This window comes from Aedes aegypti, chromosome 2 (genome assembly GCF_002204515.2).
Source record: "Aedes aegypti strain LVP_AGWG chromosome 2, AaegL5.0 Primary Assembly, whole genome shotgun sequence".
NCBI lineage: Eukaryota > Metazoa > Arthropoda > Insecta > Diptera > Culicidae > Aedes > Aedes aegypti.
In genome coordinates this window covers 371,531,002-371,551,289 of record NC_035108.1, presented here as the reverse complement: position 1 = coordinate 371,551,289, position 20,288 = coordinate 371,531,002, and the positions used below count along the sequence as shown (strand labels likewise).

Here is a 20,288-nt window from a genome sequence, read left to right as displayed (position 1 = left end):
TGTCTGTACTAAATATTGTGTGAATTGTTCGTAACTTTTCAGACTCACGGTTGAAATTTGTTAGATTTTCCCACTGAATTTAGGGCGCATTTGAAATAGGGTTTTCCTAATATAATAAAAGTAATAGTGCTAATCAGCATCTTCTATATTCTCCGTCGTATCTTGAAACATCCACTGCAGAAATACGATTTCTAGAAGAACCCTGAGAGGATAAGAATTCTTTGCAAAATCTTAATACGAATTCACTTAAGAATCCTAAAAAAAATCTCTACCAAATACTAAAAGTATTCTCTACACAGTCCTAAAAGTAATTTCTACGAATCCCTAATTCTATATAGAAACATAGATTTTCTACAACGCATGGCTCTTCTGGCCTGTGAAGAGTATGAAGTCTCGTCTCAAATCTGGCCCGATTACTAACATAAGAACATACTACAGGGGATAGGCAAAATGATTGAGATAGGCAAAATTTTGCCCAAATTCAAATGCTTATAACTTTATGAAAAATGGATGAAATTTGATGCATCTGGAAGCAGTCGACGACAAATTTGGTCCAGTTTTAAGAACTTCCTTGGCCATGCATCTTGGCCAATGGACACCGGAGATGTTCCTACTATAAAGTGGTCATGACAGCCGGTGGTGCTGGAAATGCTTCGGAAAGCATAACCTTTGAAAATCATGAAGTTTGATGCCCATATTGATATGGTTCCAGATATGTTCCTAATTGCCCACTTCCCCCAGGGCACCTGGAACCTTCTATAGAGTGGTCTGTGCATCTAATGGTTCTGAAAACGCTGCAGGAAACATCATTTTTAAGGTTGATGTCCACTTGGATATAGCTCCGGATAATATTTACATGATTGGAAATACAAACATGACTGACCATGCTTTCAGGAACCAGTTTTACGCAAATGGTCATATTTCTGAAGATTTCCAACCAATCTTAATGCGTCCGGTGGCATTCAACTTCCTATTAGTTCTAGTTTCTAGGAAAATTGCAAACATCTATCGAACTTTACACCGCACAAAAATACAAGCGACAGAAAAAATGATATTTGGACATGACCTCAGAAAATCCGGAACATCTCCGGTGTCCATTGGCCAATATGCATGGCCAAGGAGGTTCCTAAAACTGTACCAATTTTGCCGTCGACTGCTTCCAGATGCATCAAATTTCATCCATTTTTCTTAAAGTTATAAGCATTTGAATTTGGGCAAAATTTTGCTTATCGCAATCATTTTGCCTATCCCCTGTAAGTCGTAATGTGAGAATCAGTTGTTTTTGGTAATTATTGTAGCTTTATTAGAATAACAAGAATAACGTGCGTCCAAAGTTTTTTTTTTTCACAACTTAATAGACAGATTGAAACTTATATCAAGTTATAACACAAAAAAAATGACCAAACATTTTTATTGAATAAACGCAGGTTTCTCATGAAATCCTAGACATTGGGTCAAAACAATTCTGGAAAGAATTGAAGTAAAATTCTGAACAGGATCATCTAAAAAAAGGATAATAAATCTAGGATCTCGCATTATCATGGACATGAATTTTATGGAATTGTATGAATTCATATAGAATTCTGGGCAGGATCTAAATAAATTCATCAGATTCTAGGACAGGATTATAAGATAAATCTCGGGCAAGATTTTTACAGAATTCTATGCACTATTTTCACAGAATCCTGCGCAGGATTCTCACATAATTCTGGGCAAGATTTTCGAAAAATATTGGACAGCATTCTTACATAATCCAGGACATACTGTTTGAATCCTGGAAGAAATTTAAGGAAAAAATGAGAATCTCACAAACTCATATTCGAATTGCTGACAAAATTGTGTAGAGGTTTCTTATACAGTCTTTGACTTTAATCTCATAAATCAAAAATCTTTGTTAAAAAAACGTACTCCCGAAAACAATTCTCAAAAATGCTCGGTGTGATGCTAATCAGCAAGGATCTTTTACAATATCGTCAGAATAACCTTTTTTAATTGATTGAATTTGGTTCAATTTTATGAAAATGGATTTGTTTGTGCATTACCTAAAATTTGACCCGCCACTAAAAAATGTATTCTATGTTTGGCCCATGGTACGAAAAGGTTGGACAGGCCTGCTCTATTGGATCCTGATAGTGATTTTCTACAGAATCTGCAAAATACTGAGAGATTTCTCTACAGAATCCTCACTCTCCTACGAAATTTGAGAGGATTTTCGAACGATTTCTGAGAGGATCCTTGCTAACAGGATTCTAGTTAGAAACCTAAAGAGAATTTTGATTCTCTTCAGAATCCTGAGAGGATTCTCTTCAGAATCCTGAGAGGATTCTCTTCAGAATCCTGAGAGGATTCTCTTCAGAATCCCGAGAGGATTCTCTTCAGAATCCCGAGAGGATTCTCTTCAGAATCCCGAGAGGATTCTCTTCAGAATCCCGAGAGGATTCTCTTCAGAATCCCGAGAGGATTCTCTTCAGAATCCTGAGAGGATTCTCTTCAGAATCCTGAGAGGATTCTCTTCAGAATCCTGAGAGGATTCTCTTCAGAATCCTGAGAGGATTCTCTTCAGAATCCTGAGAGGATTCTCTTCAGAATCCTGAGAGGATTCTCTTCAGAATACTGAGAGGATTCTCTTCAGAATCCTGAGAGGATTCTCTTCAGAATCCTGAGAGGATTCTCTTCAGAATCCTGAGAGGATTCTCTTCAGAATCCTGAGAGGATTCTCTTCAGAATCCTGAGTCGATTCTCTTCAGGATCCTGAGAGGATTCTCTTCAGATTCCTGAGAGGATTCTCTTCAGAATCCTGAGAGGATTCTCTTCAGAATCCTGAGAGGATTCTCTTCAGAATCCTGAGAGGATTCTCTTCAGAATCCTGAGAGGATTCTCTTCAGAATCCTGAGAGGATTCTCTTCAGAATCCTGAGAGGATTCTCTTCAGAATCCTGAAAGGATTCTCTTCAGAATCCTGAGAGGATTCTTTTTAGAATCCTGGGAGGATTCTCTTCAGAATCCTGAGAGGATTCTCTTCAGAATCCTGAGAGGATTCTCTTCAGAATCCTGAGAGGATTCTCTTCAGAATCCTGAGAGGATTCTCTTCAGAATCCTGAGAGGATTCTCTTCAGAATCCTGAGAGGATTCTCTTCAGAATCCTGAGAGGATTCTCTTCAGAATCCTGAGAGGATTCTCTTCAGAATCCTGAGAGGATTCTCTTCAGAATCCTGAGAGGATTCTCTTCAGAATCCTGAGAGGATTCTCTTCAGAATCCTGAGAGGATTCTCTTCAGAATCCTGAGAGGATTCTCTTCAGAATCCTGAGAGGATTCTCTTCAGAATCCTGAGAGGATTCTCTTCAGAATCCTGAGAGGATTCTCTTCAGAATCCTGAGAGGATTCTCTTCAGAATCCTGAGAGAATTCTCTTCAGAATACTGAGAGGATTCTCTTCAGAATTCTTAGAGGATTTTCATCAGAATCCTGAGAGGATTATCTTCAGAATCCTGAGAGGATTTTCATCAGAATCCTGAGGGGATTCTCTCCAGAATCCTGAGGGGATTCTCTCCAGAATCCTGAAGGGATTCTCTCCAGAATTCTGAGGGTATTCTCTCCAAAATCCTGAGGGGATTCTCTCCAGAATCCTGAGGGGATTCTCTCCAGAATCCTGAGCGGATTCTCTCCAGAATCCTGAGATGATTCTCTCCAGAATCCTGAGAGGATTCTCATCAGAATCCTGATAGGATTCTCATCAGATTCCTGAGAGGATTCTCTTCAGAATCTTGAAAGGATTCTCTTCAGAATCCTGAAAGGATTCTCTTCAGAATCCTGAGAGGATTCTTTTCAGAATACTGGGAGGATTCTTTTCAGAATCCTGGGAGAATTCTCTTCAGAATCCTGAGAGGATTCTCTTCAGAATCCTGAGAGGATTCTCTTCAGAATCCTGAGAGAATTCTCTTCAGAATCCTGAGAGGATTCTCTTCAGAATCCTGAGAGGATTCTCTTCAGAATCCTGAGAGGATTCTCTTCAGAATCCTGAGAGGATTCTCTTCAGAATCCTGAGAGGATTCTCTTCAGAATCCTGAGAGGATTCTCTTCAGAATCCTGAGAGGATTCTCTTCAGAATCCTGAGAGAATTCTCTTCAGAATACTGAGAGGATTCTCTTCAGAATCCTAAGAGGATTTTCATCAGAATCCTGAGAGGATTATCTTCAGAATCCTGAGAGGATTTTCATCAGAATCCTGAGGAAATTCTCATCAGAATCATAAGGGGATTCTCTCTAGAATCCTGAGGGGATTCTCTCCAGAATCCTGAGGGAATTCTCTCCAGAATCCTGAGGAAATTCTCTCCAGAATCCTGAGGGGATTCTCTCCAGAATCCTGAGGGGATTCTCTCCAGAATCCTGAGGGGATTCTCTCCAGAATCCTGAGGGGATTCTCTCCAGAATCCTGAGGGGATTCTCTCCAGAATTCTGAGGGTATTCTCTCCAAAATCCTGAGAGGATTCTCTCCAGAATCCTGAGGGGATTCACTCCAGAATTCTGAGGGGTTTCTCTCCAGAATCCTGAGGGGATTCTCTCCAGAATCCTGAGGGGATTCTCTCCAGAATCCTGAGCGGATTCTCTCCAGAATCCTGAGATGATTCTCTCCAGAATCCTGAGAGGATTCTCATCAGAATCCTGATAGGATTCTCATCAGATTCCTGAGAAGATTCTCATCGGAATCCTGGGAGGATTCTCATCAGAATCCTGAGAAGATTCTCATCAGAATCCTGAGAAGATTCTCATCAAAACCCTGAGAGGATTCTCATCAGAACACTGACAGGATTCTGTTCAGATTCCTGAGAGAATTCTCTTCAGAATCCTGAGAGTATTCTCTTCAGTTTCATGAGAGGATTCTCTTCAGAATCCTGAGAGGATTTTCTTCAGAATCCTGAGAAGATTATCATCAGAATCCTGAAAGGACTCTCAACAGAATTCACATTCAGGATTCACTTCATAATCCTGAAAAGATTCTCTTCAGTATCCTGAAAGGATACTGATCAGAATCCTGAGAGGATTCTCTTCAGAATCCTGAGAGGATTCTCTCCAGAATCCTAAGCGGATTCTCTCCAGAATCCTAAGCGGATTCTCTCCAGAATCCTGAGGGGATTCTTTCCAGAATCCTGAGGGGATTCTCATCAAAATCATAAGGGGATTCTCTCCAGAATCCTGAGGGGATTCTCTCCAGATTTCTGAGGGGATTCTCTCCAAAATCCTGAGGGGATTCTCTCCAGAATCCTGAGGGGATTCTCTCCAGAATTCTGAGGGGATTCTCTCCAGAATTCTGAGGGGATTCTCTCCAGAATTCTGAGGGGATTCTCTCCAGAACCCTGAGGGGATTCTATCAAGAATCCTGAGGGGATTCTCTCCAGAATCCTGAGCGGATTCTCTCCAGAATCCTGAGAGGATTCTCTTCAGAATCCTGAGAGGATTCTCTTCGGAATCCTGGGAGGATTCTCATCAAAACCCTGAGAGGATTCTCTTCAGAACACTGAGAGGATTCTGTTCAGATTCCTGAGAGAATTCTCTTCAGAATCCTGAGAGGATTCTCTTCAGTTTCATGAGAGGATCCATTTCAGAATCCTGAGAGGATTCTCTTCAGAATACTGAGAAGATTATCATCAGATTCCTGAGAGGACTCTCATCAGAATTCTGCTAAGATTCTCTTCAGAATTCTGAGAGGATTGTCTTTAGAATCCTGAGAGGCTTCTCTTCAGAATCCCGAGAGGATTCTCTTCAGGATCCCCAACGGATTCTCTTCAGAATCCTGAGAAGATTCTCAGCAGATTCCTGAGAGGATTCTCTTCAGATCCTTGAGAGGATTCTGGTCAGAATATTGAGAGAATTCGTGTCAGCATCCTGGAAAGATTCTCTTCAAAATACTGAGAGAATTCTCGTCAAAATCTTGAGACGATTTTCGTCAGACGCCTGACCGGATTTTCGTCAAAATTCTGGGAGGATTTTCGCTAGAACAATGAGAGGATTTGCGTCAAAATCATATGTGGATTTTTGTCAAAGACCTGTGAGGAATGGTGTGAGAGGGTTCTCACCAAAATCCTGAGGGGATTTCATGTTGACCATATTTTGTTTCGTCGACATGTGTTAATTCGAGCCAAAGATTTAATTTTGTTTTTAATTCTATTTCAGAGGGTTATGTCTTCAGTGAAGTTATGAATTACAAGCAACTTTGTTAGAAATACCCATAAACTTTTAATTCGTTTTCGAGACGAAATTGTAAAATTCGGTCGGACTTGATTATCCGGGATTCGATTATCCGGAATTTTAGACTGGATTTTCTGGAGTAGGTAAGAAAAGGGGGTTGAGAAAAGGGATTTTTTTGTAAATGCTGCTCAAAGCATTTTTTTTCTTCTCAATACCAATGGGTATTTCTGCATCATATTTAAAAAACAACGAAAATAGATAATATTTAAGTTCATTTATATCAGATTTTAATTTTTCTTTTAGTGATTCGATTATCCGGAGTGAAAAAAAAAATCAATACTCCAGAAAATCGAGTCCAACCTGTATTATAATCAACGTTTTTTTTCCTTGTTGAAATCAATTTACAAACCTTCTAACAAAGATTTTTTACTGTGCGCTATTTTCACAACTGGAGATTTCTTTCATATGCACTCTGTGACAACTAAAATTTTGATATTTTAAAGCTTATTCTAACCAATAGAACATAATCCGGCTCTATGATTTGTGAAGGCTGTTCGTACTGCACAATCTTCTCAAATAAAACCTTCCATTTTCATATCAATTATTTTATTCAATATATAAGGGGCAACCTACATAGGGATTCAGATTCGATTCCTGATGCTCTTAAGTCAAAAATACGTAAAAACAATCAAGATTTATACTCACTCAGGAAATTCGCCCTCCACCCGGCAGATGTACTCTTTCTGCACCTGTCTATTCCGAATCTGGTGCTCCATCTGGCGGGCTTTCTTCGGGCTCCGCCCGAACAGCAGCAGGCCCGAAGTCAACCGGTCCAGCCGATGGATCGTCCGCAGATTCTTCAGGTTGTACTCCTTGGCCAGGATGAACACGACCGTATTGTGACGATAGCGGCCACATGGATGGACCTGGATTTTCCGATGATGTGGTTGTTGTTGTTTTGGGTGGGAAATTGGAAAAAAGAAAGAGCGTTAAATCGGAATCGGCAGCTGGACGAGGTCATAGAATTTGCATAACTGATTACGGATCGTATAATTAGTTGAATAATTTAATACTAATTATTTTCAAGAAGAGATATATTTGAAGAGAACAGGGGTTGGAGGAAAAATCAACACAAACAGGGGAAATGCGGTCCAGAAAGGAACTGCGTCTGGACCCGGGAAAGGGGGGAAAGGGGATCACAGTGAATTAATTATGAAAAGGTAAGCGACATTAAAGGCTCGGTCTCGGTGGTGAGATAAAGTGAGGTTAGTTTTTTTTCGGCAATCAACAGAAAGGAAGCGTTTAGTATATATAAGAAAAATCTCAAAGTAAAATTAGGGAACTGCTAGACTGCCCATAAAAGCATAACTGTCCCATATTGATTTTCGAACCAACACCTTTTTTCATTGCAACATTCATGTTTTAGTATATGCTTTACCGTGTATATACAAATTTGCACACTTTGTTTGAAAATGATGTGGAAAAATATGATGTTAGTGTAGTCCCATATTGAAAAATAAAGGCATAACAGTCTCTATATGAACTTTGAACCCCAAAAGCAGCTGCAAAACTAAAATTATGTTCAAGTTTATATTTTTTGCTGATCAATAGTACCAAAATGAGTAATCTGTGTGGTTGTGCTTAATAAATATGGCCTGCGGGAATGCACTAGAAAATTGTGAACTTTTGTATGAAAAGGCATACATCAAACTTTAAGCGTCATTTTCTCAATGCCTACTTGTTCCATATGGGACAGTTATGCCTTTATGGGCAGTAGAGAAAACACAATAAAAACGAGAGATGGGTAGCGTTGCGATGGCAAAATTGTTACGGTGAAAGTAAACAGATGAAAACCCAGCGCGGAGTAAGGTTTGTTTGCGTGAATGTTCTTTTGTTGAGCTTTTGAAGAGGGACACGGCGCTGAATTGGGGTTCCTTTTCGTGTTATCAGCTCACACAGATGGGAATGCTTTCTTTTTCGTACGTTCTTAAATTGGTCTGTGCTACGAGGTAAATGAAATGATTATGCTGCTTGGAAGCTTCTTTCAGTGATTCTGTTCCACGATGTGATGTGCGGTGGGAAGATTACTTTTAATTAGTATGGCAGTGTACTTATTATCAATGTAGTTTAGAGTTTGCAAATCATGATTACTAGTACTTAAAAAGACATAGCCAAGACTTTAATTAAGTGGGCAAATGTGCTTAACCCCTCTACCGGCAGCTTCATTTTTTGTCGCAAAATTCAAATTCAAATCGTTATAAATTTTTTGTTTATCAATATTTTTGCACCATTTTTTTCACAAGTTCTCAAAAAACTCTTATAGTTTTAGGATCTGTGCCGATATTGATCATTGGTCATGTGATTTTGAAGATATTCCAAAATTCATTGGGGGACCGACCCGTAACCAGAACCCCACGTTGATTTCTCAAGCTACAGAATTTGATTCGTATTCGGATATTCACTCTTCGGAACAATACATTAATGAGAGTATGTTGTGAAAAAATGAAGCAATTTGGTGCAGCCGTCTTTAAATAATGAGCATTTAGGTTTCTGGAACCACGCTCTGCAAATAAAGAACTTAAAATCTTCAAAAAACATCATATCGTTTTTTTTTCAGATATCTCCAAGAATTCTTAATTGATTTGTATGATTTTTTCAGAGTAGCTCCTCATCACCTAGCCCACATTTTATTTTTATGATAAATTGATCAAAAACAAAATGTCCGCCAAAGACATTTTATATGGAAAATGTCGGTCCCCCAAGGAACATCGGAATATCTTTAAAACCAGATCACCAATGATTATTATCGACACGGATCCTAAAACTAGAAGAATTTTTTGAGAACTTGTGAAAAAATGGTGCAAAACTATCGAAAAACTAAAAAAGTTATAACGATTTAAATATTTATTTTGCGGTAAAAAATGACGCTGCCGGTAGAGGAATTAAACATTCATTGCGAATTTAACGCGAAAACGATAACTTTATACACCCTTTATAATCTTTTTTATGATTATTCTTTTTCGCAGACTGACTCCTAACTTCAGTACTAATTTTTGGAAGTGATCGATAATTATTTGTAGTTTAAGAATGTAAGAACTTCGTTGTTTTAGTAGGGAGAGAACGTGCAATGAAACACGTTACAAACTTACCAGTTTCACGACAAAACAAAAATTGTGAACCTATTTTAAGACTGAAAGCTATTATTTTCTATGAACTCCATCTAAGTCGAATATCATAACATTATTATAGGGTTACTGCTCAGAGCTTCTAAAACGGGGCCCTAATACCACTTCTTCTTCTTCTTGGCATTAACGTCCCCACTGAGACAGAGCCGGCTACTCAGCGTTTTGTTCTAAGAGCACTTCCACAGTTATTAACTGGGAGCTTTCTTTGCCAAAGTTGTCATTTTCGTATTCGTTTATCGTGTGGTAGGTACGATGATACTCTATGCCCAGGGAAGTCAAGGAAATTTCAATTACGAAAAGATCCTGGACCGTCCGAGAATAGAACCCAGACATCTTCAGCATGGCTTTGCTTTGTAGCCTCGGATTCTAACCACTCGGTTAAGGAAAACCCCACATCCTATAACAACCTAATTCAAAAATCCGAAACAAGAACAAACTTTGACTGTCAAAAATGAGTTTTCCAATTTCGCTTTCACCGAATTTGCTCCATTTCATCATCAACCCAGAGCAGCATTGTCGGATGCAAACTAACTGAGATGCAACTCGTGCGTCGAAGATGCTGCATCGAAAACCATAATCGAATGCGCGCTTCAACCGTTCAGTCGTGGGGAAGCCCGTCGTCGTTGCCATTCAATCGGCTGTTTTGCAACCGCACCAGTTCTGTGAAGCCCCGTGATTGAAATAACATCACTACTGGCACCCACTTTCCCGCTGCTTCTCAGTCCTAGTTGATCATTTCTCTTCAATGATAGAAGGAAAACTTTTTAGTTTTCCTCTGGCTCAATTTGCAAACGATACGCGCCGATGTATTTTCCAAGAGATTCATCACTGTCTGGATATTGTTCCTCTTGCAGGCGCGCGTGACACGGATAAAGTTTTGCAGTTCAATTTATTCTTCGCTCGCTGCACGAAATGGTGGCGCGTCGCGATCAATAAGCGTTAAGATTATTCCGGCTGTAGGATGATAGTTGATGATGATCTGCCTGTTTTGTATAGGTTAAGCTTATGAACACTAATCTGAACTAGTTTTTATCTAAGTCTTATTTGTCATGGATATCAAATTTATTTTTGAGTGTAGAAATTATGTTTCCATTATGTTTTGATAATTTGTATCTCGATATCTAGTCAAAGAACCATAGTTAAAATTGGTTTTCATGACTACCTCGATGTCCCTAGGATCGCATTTGGTTTGGTTTTGTGTTCTATAACTCAAAACCTCCCTAACTAGATGGTCCCTTCAATATCGAGTTATGAAGAGTTGACTGTAATACCGGTTTGTCTCAAATTCGAATAATGATGAAGAATGAAGAATTCACTAAGACTTTAAAGTGTAAATCACTCGGGTTGTACCGTTTTGATTCATATTACGGACAGCTTCAAATTCCGGACACTCTACTTTGTATGGGAAACATTTCACGCGAAATGTTTCAATTTTTGCTGTTCAAAAGTTCTCAATTTCAAAGCTCGTTTCAGTAAACTTTTTCCATAAATATCTTTGAAAATTTATAATGCCCAACTACCTTAGATGTCTATTTGGTGGTTTAACGATTTCGATTGATGATTTGACTGTTTCATTAATGATTATTATGAGCTGTCCGGAATTCGATTCAAAGCGTCCGGAATATGAGGCAAAAGTGAGACCACACATTTTGATTTATTTAAAATTATTGAAGTTGCGGAAGCGTATTCTTCACCCACCGTTCGAAAGTAAAGGGCTTCCGACGCTCGATAGCGCTAAGGAATCATACAGAATGATTTATTTTGTATGCTCTATGCTGGGTTATATTTCCCTGAGTCCTTAAGTGTCCGTAATATGAATCAAAACGGTAGAAAAATTGACCATCTTGTGAAGAAATTTGTGTGGTTTTCTTGAAAAATTGCTATAAAAGTCGATTTTTTGACAAATTAATCATTTGAGATTCAGAGACAAAACGGTAGTGTTTCAATCCTGACTGCATGCATGTACGACTGCCAAATGTTAGCATAATGGTTTTTAAGCATGCCGCAGCAATTGATTGCTGCGACTCGTAAGTCGCAATGCCGCATCCATTACAATTCCCGGCCAAAACCTCAAATATTCAATTACCAATCGACTAGTTTTGTGCTCAGTAAACAAACGGGTTTTTCTGATGATTGCACTGTTGCAGTAAACGGTGCCATAGTGTTAGACATACACGCAGAACCAGAAGTATGTCTACAGTTTTGGTCTGAATTCGGGATTTGTTTCGTTATGAAACACGCAAATGTATCGCTTCTAAACGCTTTGTTCAAAAACCATTTCCGACACGAGACCAGCTTCTATGGACGGATTTGGTGTTTAGTTTCTTTGTTTGGTGTGCCAGACTGATTTATGGATTAGTGCAAAAAAGGATTTGTTTGGTTGATTTATTTGAGAGCGGGAGCACCAGTGTCCTTTTGGGGGGCGGTTATTGAACTCGATGTCAGAAACGATTGGCTAGACGCAATTTACGTTCAAACTGACAGTAATAAAAGTGAAGCTTGGACAATAATCTAGAAGAGTGCGTTGGTGCAACAATATTGCAATGCATTCTGCTAGATAGTATTTCCTGTAGAATTGATTTATCTCTGATTATTTTTTTGAGTATCTATCTGAGTGTTGGTAGTTTTTACCAGAATGAGAAAACCACTAAATATCCTAGAAGAAGTTTCGAAATTATGTTCATATTAGACATTGAGCTTCGACAAAATTTATGAAATTAAATAACCTTAAGGTTTCCAACGGATTTAATATCGAAATGCGAAAAAACCTTTGAATTATTCTCCACTAATTTGGAGTACCGTAAACTTGGGCAACTTGATCACTATTTTACACCTTTTTGTTATATTATCTTCATTAATTCATTGATATATTGACAATCAACTTTCGACAAAATCAGAACTTCATTGATATCAATCAGTGGAATAAATGATTTTTTCCATGAAATCATATTAAAACTGTTTTTTCTCAATCTTCGATCATGACTCATATTCCTACCACTCAACTTTTTATAGCGATTTATAAAAAAAACACTTACAGCAGGGGATTTCAGCCTTTTTGGATCGCGGAGAATTTTTTGAAATAGAATTGTTGCGCGAAGCACCTGTTTTTTATCAACACTTTGCATGAAATCTGGGATTTTTGTATGTCAAAATCAACCATATGATTCCTACGAAAATCATGAGGTAAGATCTTAAATTAAAGGAAAGATGAATCAAAGAGAAATATAAAAATTACAAGGACACATCTGGAGAACCGAACAATCGTTTGAACTGTAAACTTGATCAATTAGTCTGTTGGTGAATAATTGATCAAGTTTTCAATTCAAACGGATTTTCTAAAAAAAAATGGTTTGATAAACCTTAGTTTGGCTTTGATTCATCTTTACTTTAATTTAGATTTCATTTTAGACTTTTAACTCTAATCTAAAACGATTTATTGTATTTGATTGAGAAAGCTTTTTTATTTTAGGCCTAAACTGTGAAAGTTAGAAATCTAATTGAACCTATATTTGATTGTCGTCAGATATTTAGAAATTATTGGCTTGAAAACGAAATAATTGGTTTGGAAAGAAATTGTCCGAGCAACTAAGCGAGTTTCTGTAGCGAAATATTTCTTTTTTAAGCCTACATTAATGTTTTTGAATAGATTAAACACAAGTTCAGCACGCACGGAAATTTCAAAAATATTGATAAACATCACTAAATAATCTTAATTGTATATTACAGCATCAAAATTTTGATTATTATTCAAAGTAAAAGTTTCGCAGAGTTTTTTTCGTCGAGGATATTGCGGGGAAAATTAAAAATTTGGATAGGTTCGCGGAAATAACGCGCACCGGGCTATTTCCGCACAGAACAAAATTCACAAAGTGTGCTTTGCGTGCTGTTTGATAGAAGCATCATCAAATTAGTCATTAGCTGGGGGTCCTCTCATGTCACATCGCAGATTTCCAACAAATATTGCTTAAGAAAAATTGCCATCGGAACGTTTCCTCGACGTTCGCATAATTCGCGTAAATGGCAACCCGTATCTAATTTTAAGTGATAAGAAGAACAACCGAATCACATCGTGCTGAATTTCTATTGACGCGGTTCTGAATGAGTGGATGGTACTTATTTCAAACCTTTCCAGACCTTACCAAACAGAATAAGTGCGTTCCACAGCTGCTGTAGTTGGGTCAACATGCCATTTTTATGCGAGACATAGTAATGTTTCAGTTCCCATAGCATGCAATACACAGTCGTAACGATCATCCTCAAGATTTCTCAATGTCATCAATCAAAACAAACAATTAACAACCTAGTAACGAGCATAGCTGTCTTTGATTTTTTGCCTGGAAAATTTCCTGCTCGATGTAGGTGAATTTTCCAGGAATCAAAATTTTTCTTGCAACGCGTAATAAATGTCTCGACAAAACTTCCACACTCTGAAAATTTTGAAATATTCTGTAGGAGAAAAATGGAATTCTTCAACTTTCAACTTCTTTAACTTTATCCATGTCATTCAAGAAAAGCCAATTTTACAACTTAAACTGTCCCATACAAAAATGTATTGGAAAATTTACTCCGACAGATTTTCTTTTGACCTACCAATTACAGAACCGTAGTCCAAATGTTAAACGTTTCCGTAAGAATATCGGGGCCTTCCATAGCCGAGTGGTTAGAGTCCGCGGCTACAAAGCAAAGCCATGCTGAAGGTGTCTGGGTTCGATTCCCGGTCGGTCCAGGATCTTTTCATAATGGAAATTTCCTTGACTCCCCTGGGCATAGAGTATCATCGTACTTGCCACACGATATACGAATGCGAAAATGGTAACTATGGCAAAGAAACCTCTCAGTTAATAACTGTGGAAGTGCTCATGAGAACACTAAGCTGAGAAACAGGCTCTGCCCCAGTGAAGACGTTAATGCCAAGAAGAAGAAGAAAAATATCGGAAGTACATGAAAGTTCCATATTGATCGAGATCCATCGTACATTGAACATTACATTAAAAATCAACATTAAAAATGAAGATGAACTAAAACCACCTTTAAATTTTCAAGAACACAAATCTAGAGAACAAAACAGTTGTCCTCAATGAAAATTGGATCGATTGATTATAATCAACGAGTTACTTATCAATATAATTTGCAGCGTGGTATGTTCTCTACATTTGCAGAGTGTAGAACTATTTGAGCATTTCCATGATTCACTTTGCCATGTTTTTTTTGCTCTGCCGAATTCGAAGGAATTTTTTAATTAAAAGTGCTTCAATATGACGCATAAAGAGGTCAATTATGGGCTCTTCAGGGCAGTATCACAAAATTTGAAAACTGTAGCGGAACATCTACTAAGGCTAAGGTGCTCCACGAAGCACAATATGAAAACCGCTGCTTTACAAGATTCTTCTATGATTCAAGACCTTCGCACGTAAAAGTTTTTTAAGATATCAATACTTACCTTTGAAATACAGTTTGGAATATGAGCCATGTTCAAAATTTGAGACAAACGAAATTTGAGATAAAACTATTTTGAATAATAAAAACTGAAAATGACCAACTGGAGCGAAACTGATCTTAGTATAACAAAACAATATTCAGAATAAAACATTTCTTCATCTATTAAATTTGGGTTCCCTTAACGAAATTTTTCCTTCTTGAAAAAAGAGTTTCGACCTTTTTTTGTATTGATTTTCTTTTTGTATTGAAAGTATTATTATATTAATTATATTAACTTACTTGTTTTTTATTATGAATCGTGGTTTACGGCTAACTAGCCGAGTGGAAGTTTAACAACTACCGAACAGCTTAACATTACATATACTTTGCAATTGGATTAAATGGACAGATTAACAAATATATTAATTTTACTGCGGGATAAAGTCAATCTATTGACTCAACAAATCTAGGAAGACAAAAATACAGTATTGGACAAAACATTTGCAACTTTTTCAATTTTCCATACATAATGACCAACTTTGATAAACTATATCTCAGTTATTTATGGACCGATTTGAATGAAATTTTCACAGAATATCAGACATAACTTGAATTTTAACATATATTTTTGAGTGATTTTTCTAATCACAAGTTGAAAAGCAGTAACGGTTTGACATAACTGAACATATTGAAGGAATAGCTTCATGGTATTTTCAGCAAAGTTGTAGATTTTGACGAGATGAATAAGTTTGCTGAAGACAGTTTTTGAGTAGGGCTATCAGATTTTGAGATAAAAAGTTTTGAATTTTTCGTCGAAAATTACACTTTAGTCAAACCGTTACTACTTATAAACTCGTGATTGGAAAATTTTCAAAAATATATGTTAAACTTCAAGTTATATCTGATGTTCTGTGAAAGTTTCATTCGAATCGGTCCATAAATAACTTAGATCTAGCTTACCAAAGTTGATCATTTTGTATGGAAAATCGAAAAAGTTGCAAATGTTTTGTCCAATACTGTATATGCGCCTAAACCGTCAGTTTTAGATATATGGTGTCTTCGGAAAAGTTTCTTCATATATTTCAGAATTTTTTCAGTGATGTGAAATTGATTTGAAGCAACTTTGCCGAAGAACCCAAATTTCTACCTCTTATAGTTCGCGAGTTATGATTTTTTTTATCAAAAAATTGGGGTGGATCTGAAAAATCAGTTTTTTCTTGATAACTTTTTATACGATAATTTCCCGCAAAAACTTTGTAGCTAGCATTTCAATTATTTGTCAAGGTACAGATGTTTTTCGTACAAAAACATAATTTTTCAAAATTAAATTATTCTCTTCAAACAAAAAACCTCCTAACAGTTTTCTCACCATTACCAGAAAAAAGGTAATCTTTCTAATGGCGTCGATTTGAAATCCGTTTGTGCCTTTAGGAGATATCAAAATTTGAAAACAACAATTTTTTTTAAAGAAAATCTGTGATAATTCAGAAACCATAAGAGATAGAACAGCAGTTTCTTCGGCAAAAAGTTGCGAAATCAAAAATGCTCGAAACAAAGTTTTTGCGAGAAATTATCGCATAAAAAGTTGTTAAGAAAAATCTGATTTTTCAGGACCACCCTAACTTATTTGTTTTCACAAACCATAAGAGATAGAAATTTTTTAATTCCCGGCAAAGTTGCTTCAATTTCGATTGTTCTAAAATATTGTATATGTCTAAATGCATCAGCAGAAAAGTTTATATTCTGATCTCCTAAGCCACGTGGGCCACCCTAATTTCACATCACTGAAAAAAAATGTCTGAAAAATATGGAGAAACTTTCCCGAAGACATCATATATCTAAATCTGACGGTTTAGGCGCAAACATTTTTGTCTTTCAAGATCTGGCTTTGGGACCAATGTGCATTATGTACAAAAAATGGCAATTTGAATAGGAAATTTTTATGACGAAGTAAATCAAAAGTGTCGAGAACATGATACGTTTCCTCAAATATTTGAAATTCTATGAGAATCAAAATTTAAATTCGTTCAGAAAATAGGTCAAGCATTTTCCATCAAATGCTCTTCAACCTTGCACTGAAATAACAACAGCAACAACAACAAAAACGTCAATCACATCCGTCACCGTACAGAGTTACAGAGTTTCTCTCCTGCCGATAAATAAATCTGAGTGCTATCGAACAGGAAAACTTTCAACTCCACCATTGGAGTCCAATCAATCATTCAGCTAAATCCGATCGTAAAACTCCATTCCCCCTTTCAGCTGAATCTGTTCTCTGGCTGTGTCTGTGTTGGACTCTTGAGGTGACAACAATGATTTACCATTTGTTTATTTATCTTCCGATTCTGGGATGGTTGCACGTGTATTATGTGGGTGTATGTGTGCAAGCATGTGTCGGTGTGTGCAACGCTCAACTACCGTTGAATTGTTGTCATCAGATTTCGAGCAAGCATTGTGCATCTCTTTTGCATTTAGCCATAGATTACGCATTGAGAGGATTGACCGCATTTTGAAACGTTGCTGTTTGCTTTTGCGACAGTGCACTGATATGATATCTTCAATTGGATACACAATGTGTATTAAACATTAGGCCTGTCTTTATTTTATAAAAAAAGTCTACACTTGTATTTTGATTTGTATCTAATAGGAGTTTTTTTAACATGCTTTAAAAAATCATAACTAATCACAAACGTCACAAAAAAAAATTCATTAACCATAAAGTGACTATATTGAAATATATCGATAAAACACAATTCGGTCTCTTTTTCACATTATTTTGATATTCCAAAATTGCAAGAACTCGTCGATGCTTTTTTAAAACTTAATTGAATCAGCTGAAATTAAGACCTTAGACTCCATTTGGAATGCCTGTCAAGATATAGTTTTAAACTTCACAATCCGAGAACTTTCATCAAATATGAACAGGCCTAATGCCCATACCCCCCTTCTTCATCCAAGTCGTAATGCCCTGTTTTCACTCTCAGCTGCCGACGATAAGAGTTCAACAACTCAGTCACACAATGGTTATGCTGTTCTCTGGTTGCTGGCTTCGCGTTGGATCGAAGACAGATGGGTGTTTAGGGTGACCCCCCCGACTCCTCTCGTAGTTCTGTCTGTTCCCGGGAACGATTATGGCAACGCGAAAACACGGAATAAGGAACCGTACGCGCTTAGTTGTTGAACAAACGACCAACCGGAAGCCATTGGGTTTTCGGGATCGGAATCAGTACCAAGCAGCAACAACATTGCAGTCTTGGCTGGAACCGAGGGTTTAGGTACATGTTCCGGAAAACCCATTTTAAAATCCGTCACATTCGCTTGAATTTATACGATCCGCCGCGTGACCTGGGTGGGGACGAAAGCAGAGACAGATCGCAGGTCCTTGTAGGGGATCCTTCTGGCAGAACTTGGAGTTTGACTCTGGTTCGGTAAGAATTTCCGCGGCGACAAAGCGAGGGAAGGGATTTTATTTTTGCTGTTGCACGATGCTGTTTCCGATTTACATAATAGAGCAGCACATTGTTCCGGGATTGGTTATTTCATTGCTTTTGGCATTGGTCTCGTTGCAAGTCGGTCCGGACAAGAGGCAAGGTAGGGCAATGTTGGCGTGTTCGGTTGTGTTCGACTGATGGCAGGGACTGGGAAAAAACTGTGTACTTACGAACACTGAAAGGAGGATTGGCTTTGCTTTCGATTCGATTGAGGACTTAAGACGTTGAAAGGACTTTTTTGGTGTGAACAGAGGAAATAATATTGCATGAACAAGTAGCTGTAAAGAGCAGTTTCATAATATCCCCATTAAAGGGCTAAATTTAATAATATTTGAAATCATATCATGCTTTTAAAAATTATACTTAAAACTTTCTTGCCCCTTCCATGTTTCCATTACATTTGTTTACATATCATTCCACTCAACTGTTAATCATTGATTACAAACTGTTGTTTTATTTTCTAAGATGCTTCCTGTCATTCTTTCTATACGTTTCATACTCTATTTCAACATTGTCCATTTTTAATTTGTTCTTTTTTTATTTTCATTTACTCTTGCGTAATTAAACATTTATTCTATCTATTATGATATATTCTATGAAGTAAAGATCTACTTGAGCTACCATATGATCACTATGACATTGGGGATATGTGTTGACCCAATTGACTGAAACTCGACGTGTCCCCACTACAAAATCTTCCCAATGGAAAGTCTCTGCCCCGACAACAACACTTAACGCCTTAGACCGAGAAAGTTTGCCAGCTATGTCAGAATGTTTTCAAGATAATCACGCAAAAAGCGAGCATATCGTGTTTGCTTTTCACCGTGTTTGCGAGCATATCGTGTTTGCTTTGGCGTAATCGCCATGACCAACTGTACCATCTATGGATATCTCCAAAAGTCACGACATTACAAAAGATATTTATACCGACACAATGCGGAAAGGATGAGTTTCTATTCGGTGGATGGGCTTCTGTCATGAGCTGCAGCATAGTTTATGAATCGAGGTGATAGACAGAAAACGTTAAAATTTTGCGTCACTAGTACAGGTTATAATCATTGTTGTCAAACAGTCCTCATTGACGCTGCGGATAGCAAGCAAGCGAAATTGATATGTACAAAGATTCTCAACTTATTAAACTTGAAACCAATATGGCGCATGTGAAATGGCTCAAAATGAATAATAGAGAAACCTTCATAGGATTTCCTGAAAAAAGTTCTTCCTGAGTAACACTAAAATGATTTCCAAAGAAATCATCTCAGAATATCCGGGAACTGCGTGAAAAATTTAAAGAGGATTTCCAAAGAAATTCGGAGTCAATTTTCAGGAAAATAATGAGCAAATTTCCGAAGATATCCTAAGGTAATTTTCGGAGTAATGATGAAAGTATTTTAGAAGAAACTGTTAGAGAATTTCCGAAAAAATTCTGAGCCGATTTATGGTTTATTTCCGGTGAAATTCTAAGAGGATTTCCAGAGAAACTCTAAAAGAATTTCGAGAGAAATCCTAAGATTTCCGGAGAAATCTTGAGAGGATTTACGGATAAATCCTGGGAGTGTTTGCGGAGAAATCTTGAGAGGATTACCAGAGAAATCCTGGAAGGATTTCCAGAAAAATCCATTGAAGATTTCCGGATTAATCCTGAGAGGATCTCAAAAAAAAATCCTGAAAGGATTTCCAAAAAATTCGAAGCGAATTCCCGGAGGAATCCTGAGAGGAATTCTGGAAAAATCCTGAGAGGACTTCCGGAGAAATCGTTTGATGTTTTCCGGAGAAATTTTGAGTAGATTTCCGGAGAAATCCATAGAGGATTTACGGAGAAATTCTAAGAGGATTTCCGGAAAAAATTTCTTGGAGGTTTCCGTTGAAACCGGACTGGATTTCCAGCGAAGCCATGAGAGAATTTCCGAAAAAAAATCCTGATAGGATTTCAGAAGAAATCATGGAGAAATCTTGATAAAATTTCCGGAAAAATCCGGATTTCCGAAGAAGTTCTTATGAAATTTCCGG

General features: G+C 37.5%; 1 protein-coding gene across 3 annotated transcripts in view; it reads right to left on the bottom strand.

The window, feature by feature from the left end:
• Positions 1 to 20,288, bottom strand: part of LOC5569446 (RNA pseudouridylate synthase domain-containing protein 2) — a 705,082-nt gene that overhangs the window by 41,028 nt on the left and 643,766 nt on the right. For all 3 annotated transcript variants that reach the window (XM_021846705.1, XM_021846703.1, XM_021846704.1), the window contains one exon: positions 6,890 to 7,110. In XM_021846705.1, coding sequence (XP_021702397.1) covers positions 6,890 to 7,110 — 221 coding nt within the window. The remainder of the gene's footprint in view (positions 1 to 6,889; positions 7,111 to 20,288) is intronic.